This window comes from Amaranthus tricolor, chromosome 7 (genome assembly GCF_026212465.1).
Source record: "Amaranthus tricolor cultivar Red isolate AtriRed21 chromosome 7, ASM2621246v1, whole genome shotgun sequence".
NCBI lineage: Eukaryota > Viridiplantae > Streptophyta > Magnoliopsida > Caryophyllales > Amaranthaceae > Amaranthus > Amaranthus tricolor.
The window spans coordinates 30,268,604-30,286,601 of record NC_080053.1 but is presented as its reverse complement, the minus strand read 5'-3'; the positions used below and the strand labels follow the sequence as shown (position 1 = coordinate 30,286,601).

The following is a 17,998-nucleotide window of genomic DNA, read 5'->3' as shown; positions in this document are numbered from 1 at the left end:
CATGTATTATTATTTCTAATACTTGATACGATGTTTGGTCTTCCTTCTATTTGTTGTGATATAAATAGGAAGGGTGTGCACACTAGAGTTACCTGAGAATGCTCTGTTGCCTTAAATTATTTGGAGTGATGACCTCTTGATGAAATGGTATTGGGGTAAAGCCTCGGTTCCCTCAAATTAATAATTGGATATATGTGTTGACATTATTAATAATCAAATTAAGTAACTGGCCAGTTTATGTGATTATGTTGTTTTCACAAATTGATTTTTAACAGTTATATATTATTTTCTAAAATTATTTTCAACTTAATTATAATTTATTTTCTTAAACTATTTTTTTAAACTTAATTGTTTTATGGAATGGAGTTAGAATTACTCAATAATCTGATTTTAGTAGTCATATCTCAGTTTTTGCCGGTTATTAATCGCATGAGGTTTGTGGGGTGAGGTTCACAAGAAACTAATTTTTTATTATATATTTTTAAAAATATTGTAGGTAGGTATTAAGAATAATGTAAGTAGATAATTAAAATATTAAAATAAATATTAAAAATATGATAAATAAGCATTAAGAATAATATAAATAGACATTAAAAATATAATAAGTAGACAATAATTTTTAATGGCTAGAGTTACTAACTCAAACTAAAGATATCTCAAGAGACTAAACGCTTTCTCAACATTTTGCATTTTCATTAACATTTGACCATGAGTCCATCACCTTCATGACCGAAAAGCATATGCTTCTATAGGCAAGCTCATTATCCATATTTTGTTTTCCCGGGCAACTCCATTATTGCAGTTCCACCATTTCTTCAACTGTGATACTGATGATTTCAAAGAAGCTAATGCTTCTTCGAAATCACTCCTATTTTCTCAATCGTTCCAGTTTCTTCCCAAAATTTCTATATTCACATTCTTCTTTCTCGCTTGCTGGCACTGTATCAACTTCCATAACTGTAATTTCATCCCTTTCCGTCTCTTATGGCCCTTCTCTGCAAAAGGGTACTATTATTTCCAAAACCCATCAAAACCCATTTCTAATTACTCCTCTTAATACCACACAAAAACCCCAAATCAGCGAAAATGGTGAAGAAATCCCATTTGAAGAGGACCAATTTACTCGGGTGTTTGAAATTTCTGCTCTTAGGGTTCCTTCCGAGAAGTGTTATGAGTTAGAAGGTAGACTTCGTGGGCATTTGCTGAATTGGGCGCGTATTCCGAATGTTGCTAGGGTTCCTGGGGATGAAATTGATGGAGAAATTCAACAGTTTTTGACGAGAAAGGAAGAAATTGGGGATGAAGACGGGGTTTTGAAGGGTGTGAGTCGAAGAATTGATGGGAAAGCTGATGGGGATGGGGAGGAATTAAGTGGGGTTTTGTATAGGGATAAGCTTGTTAAGGAGTTTAATGTTAAGGGTTTTGTTAAGTTTAGGAATTTAGCTAAGATTTCGAGACCCAATAAGAAGAAGAGGAGGAACGAGGGGCGCCGCGACGAGGATGGGGAGAAGAGGAAGAGGAAGGGGAGTGTCATAGTAGAGGTTGTGGAAGAGGGAGAGGATATTGGTGATGGTGATGATTTGAGTGGGTTATTAGGGGATGAGTTTAAGGGAAGGAAATGGAAGGATTCTACAAGGTTGTTGCTTTTAGATGAATATTGTGCTGGGAAGAATTTTCATGAGCTTCCTGAAGCTGTTAAGGTGATGATTTAGCACTTTTATTGTCATTTAAATTCAATAAGTGGTTCCTACATAGATGGGTTTGGAGCAGCGTAACATGATTCGCCATTTAATTTATTTTTGAATTTATGATCGCTTAAAATGACCCTAAATAGACAAAAATTGATCATAATTCGCTTTTTTTGATTTGCTATTGACAGTGGTCTGGAGTCGAGTGTATGCAGCTTCACTGTTGTTATGAATAGCAAAGACGTTGTTTTTGATCGACTTATTTACTGTCATTTCATTACCCCAATGCCATTAGTTGTCGTTTCATGTTCTGTTTCTATATTGTTCTTACCCCAATGCCATTAGTTGTCGTTTCATGTTCTGTTTCTATATTGTTCTCAAGTGGAAACATTGATCTTTGGTTCAATAGGACTTTCTATTAAGTATTGAAAGTGATTGTAAAAAAAGTATTAGAACCGAACCTAACTTGTTTGAACTGAACTTGTACAAAGAAAGTAGTGGAAACTTGAATTTGTTAGGGAGGGGCTTATGTCACTACAAACTTGTGCGAGAAGTGTAGGGTTGTAAAAAGTGGAGAGTGGAATGTTTGTAACTAAACACATAGATCTTTGACAATGTTTGTAAGTGGTCTCTCAAATTATTAGTGATTAGAATTGATGCCATTGACTTTGCTCTTTATATTGCTCATGGTCATGGAATATATGACGTGACAACAACAGCCAGGTCATATGTGACATGAAGTCCTTAAAAATTTTGATGCCATTGACTTTGCTTTTATATTGCTCATGGTCATGGAATTATACTTATCCTCGAATCACGGATAGAAATTCCCTTAAAGTTATATGCTTTTATCTTAAGGATTTATCTTCAATTTTCAAATTGTTTAATATGAAGATTTTACTTACTCTTGGACCGTCTTGTCTGGAGGAGCAAAATTATGAGCTGATTTGGCTTTATGATTTATAATGGAGGACTCGCCGTATAATGTGTGGGTTAGAATGTGAAGGTTTAACTCGTCCTTAAATGTATTATATAGAGTACAAAAGACCAACTACTGAAAAGTCCCTCTCATCCTTTAATATTCTGCAATATTACTTTTGGATATACATCTATCTGTAGTTGGGTTCTATTACTAATTGGTCTACTTTTCCTTGTAAATTTTGCCAAGAGATTTTTCTCTTTCACGTGATATTTAGTGCGGTTGTGCTTTAGTTTGTTCTTTCAAAGTGTATTTCCTTTCTACTGAACTTTCTGGAATATATCCTACATACCCTTCTTGTATAATTTATATTTGCTTCGAAGGTATGAAGTTATTGGAGTTCAGATTTTGTGTAACATTGCTAACCTCATTTTGCAGGCAGTTCTTAATGAAAGTTCAAGTGAGGTTACAAGGTTAAGCTATGAGCTAGTGAGGTGTAAGCTGACCTTGTTGTATGATTACTGGTCAAGTGATGAGGTACTCAAACATTATCTTCAAAAGTGTCTGCCATTATTGTCTACTTGATTTTGCCTCAAATTTTCTTCTTAAGGTCAAATTTATCTTGAGTTGATCCATTTGTTGTTTGCCTTAAATTGGGATGATTTCATTGGGATAATAAGCCATATTACTCTCTGGGAAGATTCAATAACTAGTATAGTGTAAAAATGCGGTCACATTCGCGGTAATGACACGGTGATCCGGTTTTCATCCCGCCATATATTGGTCTAAATCATGAGATACTCCTTGATTTGACCTAAAATGCTTTTTTTTACACCTTGACTACACGGGTATGGTCGGTGATTTTGAAAACTTGTACAAGCGGCCGATACGATACGAAACGTTACATATTTAAATGAGCCTGACATTTCTCGGACAATTTTAATCTAGTGCTACCTTGGGACATGGCTTATATGATTTTTGTTATGGTGTACTATGAGTTACTAACCGTGATTAGTGAAAAACTTGCCTGCAGATCTTAAGGGCCTTGTTGCCGAAGGACATGGACATTCCTTCAGCTTTTGAAACTGTTGGGCATATTGCGCATTTTAACTTAAAAGATGAATATTTTCCATACAAAAAAGTTATTGCTAAGGTGATTAATGGGATTCAAACTATTTGCCAGTCTTTTGGGATTAAGGCTCTGACATTGTTGTTGTTACTTTAACTTTGTTAAGTGATAGCTTTTGGTTTCAGGTCATTCTGGACAAAAATAAACCAAAGATCAAAACAGTTGTAAATAAAATAGAAGCTATCAGTAATGATTACAGAACAATGGAGCTAGAGGTACTAGCTGGTAATCACTCCCTTGTTACGACTGTCATCGAGAATGGATTGCGTTTTCAAGTTGACTTGGCCAAAGTGTATACTTTCTGCTCCTGGCATCTTATCAACAGTCATATCTGTTTCTTTTGAATTTATTATTTCGTGATGTGCACACCTGCTTTTAGTCGTATAGAACTTCTGATTTCCGTAACATGCTTATTTTTTTACATATCCGAGCAGATTTTGGATTTTTTTTTCAAATTACACGTTATTCACATCATTCTTCTTTTACGCGTATAATTTCCACTGTTCGTCCTCTGGTTATCTGTATACGAGTTATGGTTGTGATACTGCAGTTGATCTGTTGTAGAATTAATTAGTCGTTTAGGCTCGGCATTCCTCTGCATCCTTTTAATAATTGGAGGTGCCTATACCATGTGAGATTTTTTTGAGGAAGTTGATCCAAAACTCTAAACAATTTATTGTTGACATTTAGTTACCAAACGATATTGACAAGTGTTCCTTTGAGTCTCAGTAAATTATCTATCAAAATTCAAACATCACAGTCCATGGATGATCTTGCAATTGTGAACACCAGCTAAAGTATGCAGTTCCCTTCATTTGTCTTTGTCTGGTTCATTGACTGAGCTTATTAGTTGAGGAAGTGCCAGACTGTCAGCTGTGAGCTGCTGCTTACGGGATAAAAAGTTACTTTGACTATTGATTATATAATGCTGTCCAGAGTGTATCTAGCAGCTGAGTCTGATTACTTTATTGTCCTCAATTTTGAATTCAGTTTGATTTTCTGTGTCTCGCCTTTTGTGAATATTCCTCAATCCCAGCTCTCAGAGTGACTCCACCTAGGAATGGAGGTTTTCTTGCAAGTATTAAGTGTTATTAGCCGAATTTGAATTTGTACTTAAAAAAAACTATTGTTGTTTTGTCAAAAATAATTGGATTTACTACAACTTGCAAGTATTTTGTAATACTATCCATTATAACTGTCTTTCACTTAAAACTATCCATGCCATATTTGTTGTTTTGTCAAAGATATTGGATTTCTATAATAATATAGTAGAAATTAATTAATATTGTTTTCATATGATGTTTTTTGATTCTGAACTAGTATTGTTTAAGTTATCTCTATCATGTTTTCATTATTGACCATTTCTTCAACCACAATGCCGAAGTCTTAATCATACCAATATGGGTATAAGTTGATGTTAAACATATGCTATTTTTTCTTCAAAAAAGTTACTATAAAGTTGATGTAAAACATAGGTGGTGAAGTAGGTGCTATGAAAAAGTCTAAATTTGTGTTCAATTATATTGTAAAAGTTATTAATAGACATCAATAAGATTGTTGTGTTATCATTTTGGCTAGATTAGTGTAATACTATATTCTTTTCTTAGATGTGATATATTTCTGCTCTCCGTCATTAATTTTGCTTTTCCACTTTTGCTTGCTACGGTTGCTTGTATGACTTTGCCTTAACTGATTTCATTGTTTTTTTTTTCTTCAAGATAGTTTTTGTTTCAATTATAGATGATTATTCTGTTTTTAAATAATAATCATATTCTTGTATAGTCAATATAAGTGATACCTTGTTTGGTACTATGCAGCTACTGGAATTCCAGGTTATCAACTGAAAGACAAAGGCTCATAAGTTGCTTTACCAGTGACGATGTATTATGTATGTTCACTTCACAATAGTTGTCTCAAAGCTTTAAAAGTTTGTTACCTTTTTCTGCTTATTTAACCTAATTTTCTTTAGGGCTGATTCTATATTATCATATTCCTTCCACTGTGAAAATCTTGATGTAACTTTATAGAAATTATCGTTCATTTCTAATCAATGTCCATTAGTATTTTGAAGAACTGTCTGTATTTGATAGGTATAGTATTGAAATCCGGTTCGATAATAGAGGGTGCTAATTATCTTTTTTATTTTTGTGTTAATTGAAAAAAGATTCTTAAAAAAGGAAGTTCACACACTCACTATGAAGTTTTTTTCTCTCTTGAATTACAGGTGATGTTTTTGCTGGAGTTGGCCCAATAGCTTTATTTGCAGCAAAGAACGTTAAACGTGTATACGCAAATGATCTGAATCCTTGTGCAGTTGATTATCTTGAAAGAAACTGCGTCCTCAACAAGCTAGATAGGAAAGTTAAGGTATTGTATCTGAACTAGTAGCATCTTCCCGGCTCTTATCCTTTCTCTTTGCCACCTACCTTCTATGTTCTTTGAATGTGAACATTACCTATGTGAGTATCATTTTTCCACGGAATGATCCTGCTGATTTGAATGCTTCATTAACAAGTTATGAATTACAATTTATGATTTATGTCATCCGTGCTGGTAGTTTGGGACGATGTTTCAACATCATTGGAAACCCCTTCTCCCTCAATTGCTGGAAAAAAGAGTATAGAGTATACTTCAATATATATTATGTACATGATTGGGCCCCTATCTTTATGTCAGTTTAAAATCGCTTCTTATTCCGTGAATGGTATCTGATAAAATTTCACCATGATGTCTTGTTCTAAAAAAAGTTTTATTACAATTTTATGATATTTTTAAAACACTATAGATGTCATAGTGTTTATTACTTCATCACTAAAATTTTTTGGAAACAATTTTCGGAAATTGGACCAATTAACGACTGTTATTCTCTGAGGCTTTATAGACCTCAGAGGTGTGCTTCCAGCACCTACAAGTTTACAACCATATCCATTCCAGACTTTTCCCTTTGTGGTGGGCGGTTTTCATGATTCTCCTAGGAGGGTCACTAAACTAAATCATGTTTTTTTCATGGCTCAGTTAACTTCATATGCTTAAACGGCATAGAGAAGTTGCACAGTCTTCATGTTACCTTTTCTTGGTGCATAAAGATATATGATCACCGGGTTGGCTTAGAGAAGTGGAGGAGGCTAGGTGAGAATCGAATCTAGGACCTTACTTGTGAAAAGTGGTTTTGTCTTCAATTGAGACAAGACCCGATTTAATAGTTTTTTGATTTTGATTTATGATGAACTATAATAAAATGATCCATTCAATTACGTGCATGTCTGAAATATGTGAAGTTGTACATTATGTTTGTAATCTAAGGTTAATCGAAAACAATCTCTTTCTTAATACAAGGGTACGGTTGCGTACATCCAACTCCCATTTATTCTACATGGGTGAGAGCGATGGGGTGGCTTTGGAGTAATGCAACTCTATTGTGTAATGCTGGTTTTTCATTGCATAATATGCTTGATGCTATTAGCTGGATGTTCATGCACGGTGCACATGATATGTGTGTTAAATCATATACCTCTTGTCATGAGTGTTTCTTAACCTTGTTCATAATCAATGACCATTTTACGCAACGTTTCTTGTACTTCGCAACCTGTGTGTTCTTAATTTACCATTGCATTGTGCTTTCTTTTTTTCTTGAATTAATTGTGCTTTATTTCTACTAAAGAACATTTGGGGGACTGCATTACTAACTCTTATTTTTGTGTATAGATATATAACATGGATGGGAGAAGGTTTATCGAGGCTATATTCACGAGCGACCAAATCCCTTATGTTACACAAGTAATCATGAATTTGCCAAATAATGCCGTGGAGTTCCTAGGTCTGGTAACTTTCTTTAGACGGAATTAGTTTGTTCTTCACTTACATGACCTGTTGAAGTCATTTTCTCATGTATTACATGTGCTGATGATAAACATCATGGAACAAAAATCACGATCATGAAAAACTATGGTTCAACTAGACGCTGGTTGTTGACTAAGGCACTTGAGCCGCCTTTAGAGGTCCTATAGAGTTAGCCGTAAGGTATCAGCCGTGTTAGACTCAATATTGCTCATAGAACATTATAGTTCACTTTACAACACTATAGTAGTCTAGATTTACATAATGTGATCTAAAATCTAAGTAATCCAGCTTCTGTGAATGAGGAATCTAATTAATAAGAATAAGCTAGTGCTCTTTTTTTGAATCTATTAGTTCCTTAGATTTAGGAGGTGTTTGGCAAAATTGTTTATTTAGCAATTTTAGCTTATTTTGATACATATAGAGGGTTGGGTGATCAAACCATCTATGCTAGTGTTTGGTAAATTAGCTGGTTGAAACAACAACTTATTGTTATGACTAAGTTGTTCTTGAACAAGCTGCTCATAGCAGCGAGTTTGGAATCAGCTAGTCAAACCAATCAATAAAATTATCTGGTCAAATCAAACAATGTAATCAATCGGAGTTAAGATAGGTTTATTCTTGATACGACATATTATGAAAAAAGGATTGCTGTTAAAGTTTCTTTCAATGCTGCTTAGGGCGAGTTAATACAAGAAACGATATACTGTAGGGAGTGTTGGTCAAGTTGACAAGTATGAATGTATGATAACCTCCCAACTGATAGCATCACAGCGTTATGCTGCTCGGTATTATTCTCTGTATTTTTGTGATATTGCATCGAATTCAACCTTCTAATTAGATATTTCCTCGGAAATTCATTTTTGTAGTCTCGTAATTTAGGATTTCACATTTATATAATAACCCAATATGATAGGTAGTTTATGTCCAGCCCCTATGCCTGCCATAGCTTAAGTACATGTATATTTTGAGATACCAAAACATTACTATTTCAGAGAAGACAATTGCTTCAACCCAATTTCATTCATTATTCTGTTCAAAATATTCACTTCATGCTTTTTAACACATATTATGTTCCTTATATTAATGGGGTGAAACTGTGAAATGTTTATATTCTTTCGTTTTGGATTATCATCATCATCACACCCAGTGTATCCCGCTCATAGGGATTATAAGCTGGGTCTGAAGAGGGAGGAAAGACAGCAATCCATACACCATAAAGGAGGATGCTGCCAAAGAATCCCCCGACTAAATTAAAATGACTTGCTAATTTATGTGCACTTTTTATTTATGTGAAATTGCTTATGATGTTTGCTATCAAGGGAAATGTTGTGTACATTCGACCCCTTAAATCCCGTCTGGGTCTCAACTACTTAATGGCTTGGGGTAACAGAATTTTAGATGCTTTTAACACTTATTTTGATCTATTGATGTACTCTCATTATAATGACTTCTGCACTCTCCGTTTACCCTTTTCTTACTTTCCTTATTTCAGACGCATTTCGTGGGATTTTCAAAAACGTACGTAAGGATAGAAAATTGACCTTGCCAACAATCCATGTTTATGGATTCTCAAAGGCAGAAGATCCCGAGTTTGATTTCCACGAGGTTTGTCGTACCCCATGCATTTATCTCTTGCTAAGTGACTTCATTAGCCTCATTATATCTCGTTTTCTGTTTCGGTTATCATTCATAAATTTCTCTCTTAACATGAAAACACAGCGGATAAGAGTGGCGTTGGAAGAGGCGGCCGTTTCTGTCGATATGCGACGTGTTCGTGCTGTTGCACCCGGAAAATGGATGCTGTGTGCCTCATTTGTACTTCCTGAGAAGGTGGCTTTTAGCAAGGAGATGGATAATGTAGACTGTAAATAATCATCTAATATTCCAAAATTAATTAATTAGTTATAGGTCAATTTGTATTTTGTTGCACATTATTTTCCCATAATTAATTATTTGCTGTAAAACTACTATGCAATACACATAATAATGGAAATTCCCCAGGAAAGTTCTGGAAGTTGTGGCTTGAAAGAGTTCAATTTTATTGATTCACCTTAAAAAAAAGTTATCAGTAGAAATAAGTTTGAATAGTAAAATTAATCAGCAAAAAATTAGTTACATTAAAGGAAAATTAGTTGAATCAGGAAAAAATCTGGTAAACTAATCAGGGTTTTATTTGTTTATTATTATAAGTTGATATTGTATGACTATGAAATCAATGGACGTGTTCTTCTTGGCTTTTTTGTTTTTTATATTGTTTATTTTGGAGGTAAATAGATTAAAGTTCTTTTTTTAGATGGTACCACTTGAATTTAAATTATCAGATAAAAGAAAAAATCTTGAATCACTAAATTAACCCATGATTTTCATATTGGTATTTTTACTACTTTTTTGTAATTCAAATTTTTTTATAGCTTTATTTATTTTATATTAATAATCCAATAGTTTTCATAATTCTCATTAACAAAACATTTTTTGCAATTATTGACAAAATTGAATTTACAAGTCTTTATTAAATTACTTTTATTGACAAACAAACCAATAAAATTATGAAGTAATGATATTAAGAATGCAAATTTTTGTTCCTCATATCAAATAATAGAAAATTAGTCAAAGGTTTTTGTATAATAATATGATTTATTTTTAATTATAGAGTTTATTTTGAATTAATAATATCAAATTTTCCTTAGAAAAGTATATACATAAAATAATTAAATATAGGTTAAATCTATTATTTTTTGATTCGTTTGAATTTTGACATTAAATTCGATTAAAATGTAATGGGTCATCATTTAAAAATTTTGAATCCTTAATATGTGACTTATTTGTAAAAATAGAAAAGTAGGTCAAAATATAACCAAATATGAACCACGTATGATCATATGATTCATTATTCCTATTTTGTCATTATTTAATTTTACATCATCACTTTTAAGTTGAAACTAAATATATTTCACGCTAATCAATATTTGTTTTTCAAGTCAATATTTACTCTTTGAAGCTTATTGAGGTCTATTAAATTATAAGAAAGCAAATAATTTATAAAAAATTAAAATTATTTTATTTTCATACATCTTTATAATAACAAGACAAAAAATAGTTAAAAATTTATTGATTAGTTAAATCCATTTAAATATGGTTACACCCCAAACAACAGTGACTCAACCATGATTAGAAAATGACAAAATTTTAAAATAATAACACAATTTAATGATTTAACAACACATTAGCTATGTCCTCAGGCAGAGAGTAAACAAATTTTATTAATACGTGAGAGAATCACATATATAATGTAATTAGTAGATTAAGTGATTTATATATGACTCTTAGAAACCCTAACAAGAATAGAATTTTAGAAATTACTCCATCCCCGATCATATGTGAAATGAACAGATAAAAATATAACATATTATCACAAAAATGTAACGATGGGATTTTATAATTTACAATTTTCCAAATGAGGGTTACATGTAGAGGTGTGTTCCATTGGATCAATTTCAGGTCAGTTTCGGTGGGTTCAAAATCAGTCTTGTGTCCAAACATTAAATTTTATATAATTTAAACTCATTTGAAGTTGGATAGACTCAGTTTTAATTATAAAGTCGGATAAAATTATTAGGTCTATTTTATATGGAGTATGTTTTAAACTTAAAATGCAAGAAACATATGGTATGACCAGTTGATGATCACTATTGTTGTGGGTTTTGAAAATGACAGTCTAAACTCTCAATACAACACAAAAAGCTAAGGGTTGGTTGGTACACTCAGAAAATATCAGTATTGCAATCCTTAGTAATATTACAGATTTATATTTTAGACATCGAATATTTAGCATACAGATTTGTCACTTAAATCGACGGTCATCATTCCTCTTTACCTTTTGATCTTGTCATCTCATAAATTCTACAAGTACTTGTGGACCCCATTTCAGTTGCTGTCTTTTTGTGATCAAAAACTGCAATCAAAATAGCCTTCTCAGTTCTCCCTCTCTACCAATCAAATGAATTACTAATATGTACTTACGTAAATCTATACGAGAGCTTTTAAAAATAAATATTATAATTTTAATGGGACGGATGGAGTATATAACATAGTGTAAAAATACGGTAACGGAACGTTGATGTGGTAACGGGATTAATGCGATTATCATATCGCCTATCGGTCGAAACCATAAGGATATCCCTTGATGCGGCCCAAGAGGCGGTTTTTTTACACTTTTATAACGCGAGAAATATCGATTCGTTTGTTTTGAAAACCATTATAACGCGGCCGATATGAAGCGATGCGGCCTTGTTTTTACTCTATGGTACATACAAAGATTAAAAAAATATATATAAAAAGCTGTAAATAGAGAGGATGAATTATATGAGTGATATTAAAAGAGAATTTAAATGTATGATTGAGATTAAAAGAAAGTGTTAAGGTTAGTTTTCGAATATAAGGAAATGATAAATTGAAATATTCTAAAATAAAAATTGATGTAAATTGAGTGTGACTCAAGGAGTCTTTTGCATGAAGGGTAAAATAGTAATTTAAGTTTTAATGTAGGAGTAGGAGCATATCTCAGTTCAGATCCCAAATCTTAATGACATTTCAGGAACGAGACAACATGTAGGAGAAGCTTGGATCTCTGGTTAGTTGTTACTCTCACTCCAATATTGTCTTATACTCCTAAGAAAAAAAAAGTTAGTTTTTAGTTTGTTACACCTTTTATTTTAATCCTTGTAATAAAATTGCTATATTTTTTTTTAGATATATATTTTTAAGAGTGATTGTTTATAAGATTTTTTTCTTTTAACTTTTTATTATATGTTGTTATGTATAATTCAAGATAAAAATATCAAAATAACGCAATAATTTGCCTAAAAAGAAAATGTAGCAAATATAATCGATTAAATATAATATTTATTAAAGTACGTAACATATTAGCTTAAATTTTTTATGTAACTAGTCCATTGATATGATATTTATATTATATGTGATAAAAAACTCTCATGTAAGAAGGCGTAATGGAGTATATTCCATAATTTTCTAAATGATGTTCCCATGTGGGGAGGCATATTAGAGCATAGCAAATATACCAAATTCAATAGGATGAAAAGAGTATTTCTTTTACCCTAATAAATTTGCTATATTTAATTTCTAATTTAGCTTATCTAACCCATTTTGTTAAACTATTAATTTGTTTTTCTTTTTATATTTTTAATCTCATTTGCAAATTTAAGTTTTTTTTTGTTCATCTAGTCTTAAACTTACCTCTTTTTATTTTTTGTTCATTAATTAATCAAACACTGATAAATAAAATTATTAAATATAAAATAATTTGAATGTGAGAGTAGTATTAAAATGGTGGGCAGACAAATTAATAAGCAAAAGGATGTGAAAATAAAGTCTTATTTCGGTTGAAGAGTAAATATGACTTTTTTGAAAAATGATATAAAAGAGATTTTGTTTGAATGGTTTAGCAAAGAAAGGAGAAGTGGTTTGACATAAGTTGAGTAAAGGTGGAATTAACAGTTACCCTAATTAATCTTATAGTTTGTCCTTGTGACAATCTAATAGGAAGCACATTATTTCTCACCTACTCATCATACCTTAAATTAACTACTCTTGCTTCTACAGATTCTTGTATCCACACTTTATTTTATTTAATGGCTTTAAATTTTAGTTGCAAGTGTGTGTTATGCATTATTTTGCCATCTTTAGTTAAGTTAAGATAATGATATCCAACTTATTCAATGTGTTTTATAGGATAAATTAACAAATAAACCTTCATTCTTTTGTTAATCTTTCGGTTTTTGATTGTTGGAATTAAATAATTTTCATGGTAATGATTCTTATTCACGACCACACGTATATTTTTCTTTAAGTGGTGATGGATAGAAAATAAATTTTACAAAAAAATGATTTGAGTATGATAAACATAGTCGTAAATCATCATCCTCGTCATCATATTCAGTGTATTTCACTCATAGTAGTTTTGAGTATGATTTTGGGAGGAATGAAGCATGACATATTCTACTCTTATTAGTTAAGGAAATAAGGAGCTTAAGCCGGTGAGACTCTTGACTCGAGACAGACTTGCAAATGAAAATAAAAGACTTAGAACATGCTGTACAGATGACAAAGTAAGAGATAAGACAAGTATAAAAACTAAAAACATAAACGAAATTAATTTAAATATAAAAACGAAAAACAATCATAAAGGCAACATGGTCGTAAATATTGTCAGGTAACTTTCCAACCCAAATTACTTTTATTATTATATTCACCAATTAATACCAGCAATCACGCGGATCGTTTAGCCCATTTTGCAATCTCTAATAAATTTATTAATAGTGTATTTATCTATTAAAATTGTCCAATTAATGAAAATATGGTTTCATTCTCAATAAAACCAAAGCAATATTGTTGTTTATCATGTCTCTTAAATGATAAAACTAGACATGATTCTCATTGGATTTGCTTGTGTCATGAAAAAACACTAGATTTCTCATAAAACTCAAACAAAGTATTAACTCAACAAATTAATTTGAAAACTTAAGAATGAATTTACATGAAGAAGAATTGGACTCACATGACTAACCTAAAAATGCAACACACTCATAAGCAATGTTTGAAGGGGCATGGCATGGCTTTCCATGTGAAAGAGTTGAGGTCCCCACATTTTGGCAGTGAGGCCCATTCAATTCTTAGTTCTAATTAGCAAATATCTGCTTTTCAGACTTGGGAATCCACCTATGTTTGCACATTATCATTAATACATTTGTTGATTTAGATGTTTGGTGGAGTTTTAGATATCATATATATGTTAAGTTTTTTTTTTTTTTTTTTTTTTTTTTTTTTTTTTTTTTTTTTTTTAATAAATATTATGTAAATTTAATCTCATTATTGAATAAATGAAATTAAAGAAATTGAATCTTGTTTTAGTTCGACTATGATTTTATTCTAACCTAGTTCAGCTCATTTCCCAGTCAATGGGTTAAAAGCTTTTGAACCCAATACATATACATTAGCGCAATACATAAGGCTAACTGGCCAATAGTACCATTAATAAACAAACTATTCTTTTGAATCCAATTGAAAGAGTTATGCTTACAAAAATCATCTTTTTTTTTCATACTAAATTTTCATCATCACTTTTACAAATTGAAAGAAATATTTTTAAGGAAAAATTGAGAAAATAAATTAATTTTTGCTCGATCTGCTGAAAATAAGCTCAATTATTGATCATTTTTAAATAAATACACCTATTTGGCATAATTGTTAAAATAATAAACTCATTTATTGTTTATTCATAATTGTTTGATCACAAAAAACTTTTAAAATGTCTATATACAATAGCTGAATTTATTTTTACCAAATATATTTAAATATACAAATTTTTTTTAAAAAATAAACCATATCTGAAATAACCATTAGGCAAAAGTTGGTTTTTATCAACAACTAGTCTCTATAAAGACTTATTTCACGCCCAATCCATTAAAGATTAATGTCTACTTACCATATTCTTAATAGTTACTTACATTATTATTAATGCATATTTGCAGTATCCTATATGCCTACTTTTAATATCGTAAATTCTCTACTTATATAATTTTTAATGCCTACTTACAATATTTTAAAAAATATATTATAAGTCACTCAGTTATAAATAGTCTCTTGAAAATACTGTCTTTCACATGAATTTGTGTTTTATCAATCTCCCAAACAGCACCAACGTGGTCTACACGTGCCAAGAGGCCCAGCTTATATCATCACACGCGCCACACGGTCCTTTTCATAACCCCTCCCAGCCGTTATTCGTATGAGCCAAGTTCTTAGGTAGGGAGTAGCTATTCCTACCAAGTACACATATTAGGCATAGTATGACTGGACCCACTTTCTATGCTGGTGAGTGGTGTTCACAAAAGTTTATCTTCCTCTTCTTTGATAATACTTCGGTTGAAAATTACTTCTAGGATAAGCACCATAACTAGTACTTACTATCTTTTTTTTACTTCACAAAGATTAAAAAATTATATAAAATGAGTTAAACAGTGATGCATTTAGAGATAAGAGAGATAAAACATAAAAGTTATAGGGTTATAAAAAAAAATCTCATTTAAATGTTTCATCTGAACGCTTATTTCTTATTCATTCAAGTTCTCATCTGAATGTCTCACTTAGTTAATCTCTACCTACTCTCACATTCATACAAAACCCACCCACAACTTTAGACACTCGATCAATATCTCAACTTTGTCCAGACGATACTTTTAAAATCACATCATTTAATATCGATTATTAAATACTCTCTTAATTTCTTAAAATTGTTCACATTTGTCATTTTAGGTTGTTTCAATTGTTGTTTACATAAAAAATCTTTCTAATTATAATATAAATTTTAGGCAAAAATAACCCTTGTTAATCCTCATTTTAATATTTTAATATGTTTATGATCAACACATGTTTTCTACTAAATTTATAAAAATATTTTTTTTATAATTGTAGTCTTCATATATTTTTCACTAACGTTCTAAGAATTTTTTAACATTTATGATCCTCACTTTTTTATATAATTTATTATTTAATAAAATAATATTATATTTATCATATAAAAAATTTTCTTTTTTCTTAATTTTGGTAAAAATTTTGTTGTGGAAATTTGTTTAAGAAACGGAAGAAGTAAATGTTAATAGTAATTTGAATATGATGAATGAAGCCAAGTATAGAAGGTAGCTATAGCCTATAGAGAGCTAAGGTGCATGAGAGTGGGATATCCTTTTCATTGTAGAATAGAGACATATCCTTAACAGTTGAGATTAGTAAATAAAAAAGGAAGCACATGGGTCAGCTTTTTGACAAAAATTCCAAAAATGAAGAAGCTGTTGCTCCTAAACTCTATGTTTGGAGTACCATCTACCAGCATCCCATCATCAAAACCAGATCAAATATATTCATGACTCAATCTTCCTCTATATTATTGCTTCTTTATTGACATCGATATATCACCCATATTCTTTTTATTTAAGTCTTGCTACGTTTAAATTTATTACTAATATAATATAAGTAGCCAATGTAACAAATAATTATGAGTTCGAATTGCATTTATTATTTTTTATTTTAGAACATTTAATATTAAGTATGAGAAGAGCAGGATCGTCTCGTTTATTTTTAGGCTTCAGAACGAAAAATGGTACTGTTTTGTTTTGTATTGCTAGTATATTAACTATTTTATAAAAAAACTCTAATAATTTATACTATTACATAGCAAAAAATATAAATTATACAAATTTAATTTTTTTTAGTATCAATATTATACATAAAATTTTTTTGAGGCCCTGGGTGATTGACCGCTTTGCCCTTGCTAATCAACGGCAATAGAAAAGAGCATAAGTTGCTTCTCGCTGTTAAGGAACCAATTAAATCAAAAATTTATATTAATGGTTGTAGCCCAATGATATGTAATGCATTCTATCACGCTCCTTTACAGAATAGCCCTTTAGACTAGCTACGTAAAAATGTAAATGCAAAACTTATTCATCCACGTTTAGAAGAGAGAAAATTATTAGTACTCTTTATCTATTTAAAATTGTCACAATTTTATTTTTATTTCGTTCTTTTCCTTTGCTACTATAATTTCTAAATGGAAATGTTTCAACAACTATTCATAACTCTCATAACACATTTTATTTTTAGTGCATTTTATTTTTCTTTTAATATAATCCTTATAACTTGAATAACCTTCCAATCTTAATATTTGCGCATATGCCCCTCGCATGAGTGCTCGAAGAGCTAAAAATGGATATGCAATACATGTCTCCCGAACCTTCTTATAAATAGACTTTTATATTGCTGAATATTCCACTGTAATGAAGGGTAAATAAAATTTGAATTTATCACTTCTTATCACATTAGCTTTGATATCATATTCAAAAATCAACTCAACTAAAATTTTAAGACGATGATTATTAAAGGGAGATAGTATTAATTAACTCTTTAATAATAAGAAAAAAGGAAGATTAATAATGAAATGATTACCGGAAGAAGGGTGGGTGGAGAAAGGTGGGATAAAAAAGAGCCACCTGCCAGTTTAAGTAGCTACTGGGCACTGGCTACTGGCTTCTGCTACGTGATCCGGGTTATCTTTTTTCGACCCGACCATCTTCTGTATTCCGCGCCTCCTTCTTCTGCTCACTTTCCCTACCTTCTCCTCCCTCCTTCCTTTTTGTTCTGGACCACTTTTCCTTATTTGTTTTTATTTATTTTTAAAATTTTTTTACCTTTACTTTCTAATTATATTCAATTTCTTTTTCATTTTTTTAAAATTTTATTTTTCAATAAGAAAAAGAATCTTTTAACTATTCCGAGCAGGTTAAAGAAAAGCATTAAGTGAAAATCGAATTAATTAAATACCTTTGTTTGAAAAAATATTAATTGTTT

The 17,998-nt window shown here is 31.0% G+C and overlaps 1 protein-coding gene across 2 annotated transcripts; it reads left to right on the top strand.

The window, feature by feature from the left end:
- Window positions 1-675: 675 nt before the first annotated feature.
- LOC130817786 (tRNA (guanine(37)-N1)-methyltransferase 1) lies at window positions 676-9,626 on the top strand. 2 transcript variants are annotated; one of them, XM_057683679.1, is made up of 9 exons: window positions 676-1,700; window positions 3,046-3,144; window positions 3,641-3,760; window positions 3,862-4,028; window positions 5,554-5,624; window positions 5,961-6,103; window positions 7,442-7,553; window positions 9,069-9,181; window positions 9,296-9,626. In XM_057683679.1, the coding sequence occupies exons 1-9, from the start codon at window positions 831-833 to the stop codon at window positions 9,446-9,448; spliced, it is 1,848 nt and encodes a 615-aa protein (XP_057539662.1). In that variant the 5' UTR covers window positions 676-830; the 3' UTR covers window positions 9,449-9,626. The 2 variants fall into 2 exon arrangements, 1 of the variants encoding a protein (XP_057539662.1); XR_009043854.1 differs by having other exon boundaries at window positions 679-1,700; window positions 7,442-7,558; window positions 9,296-9,331.
- Window positions 9,627-17,998: the final 8,372 nt, after the last annotated feature.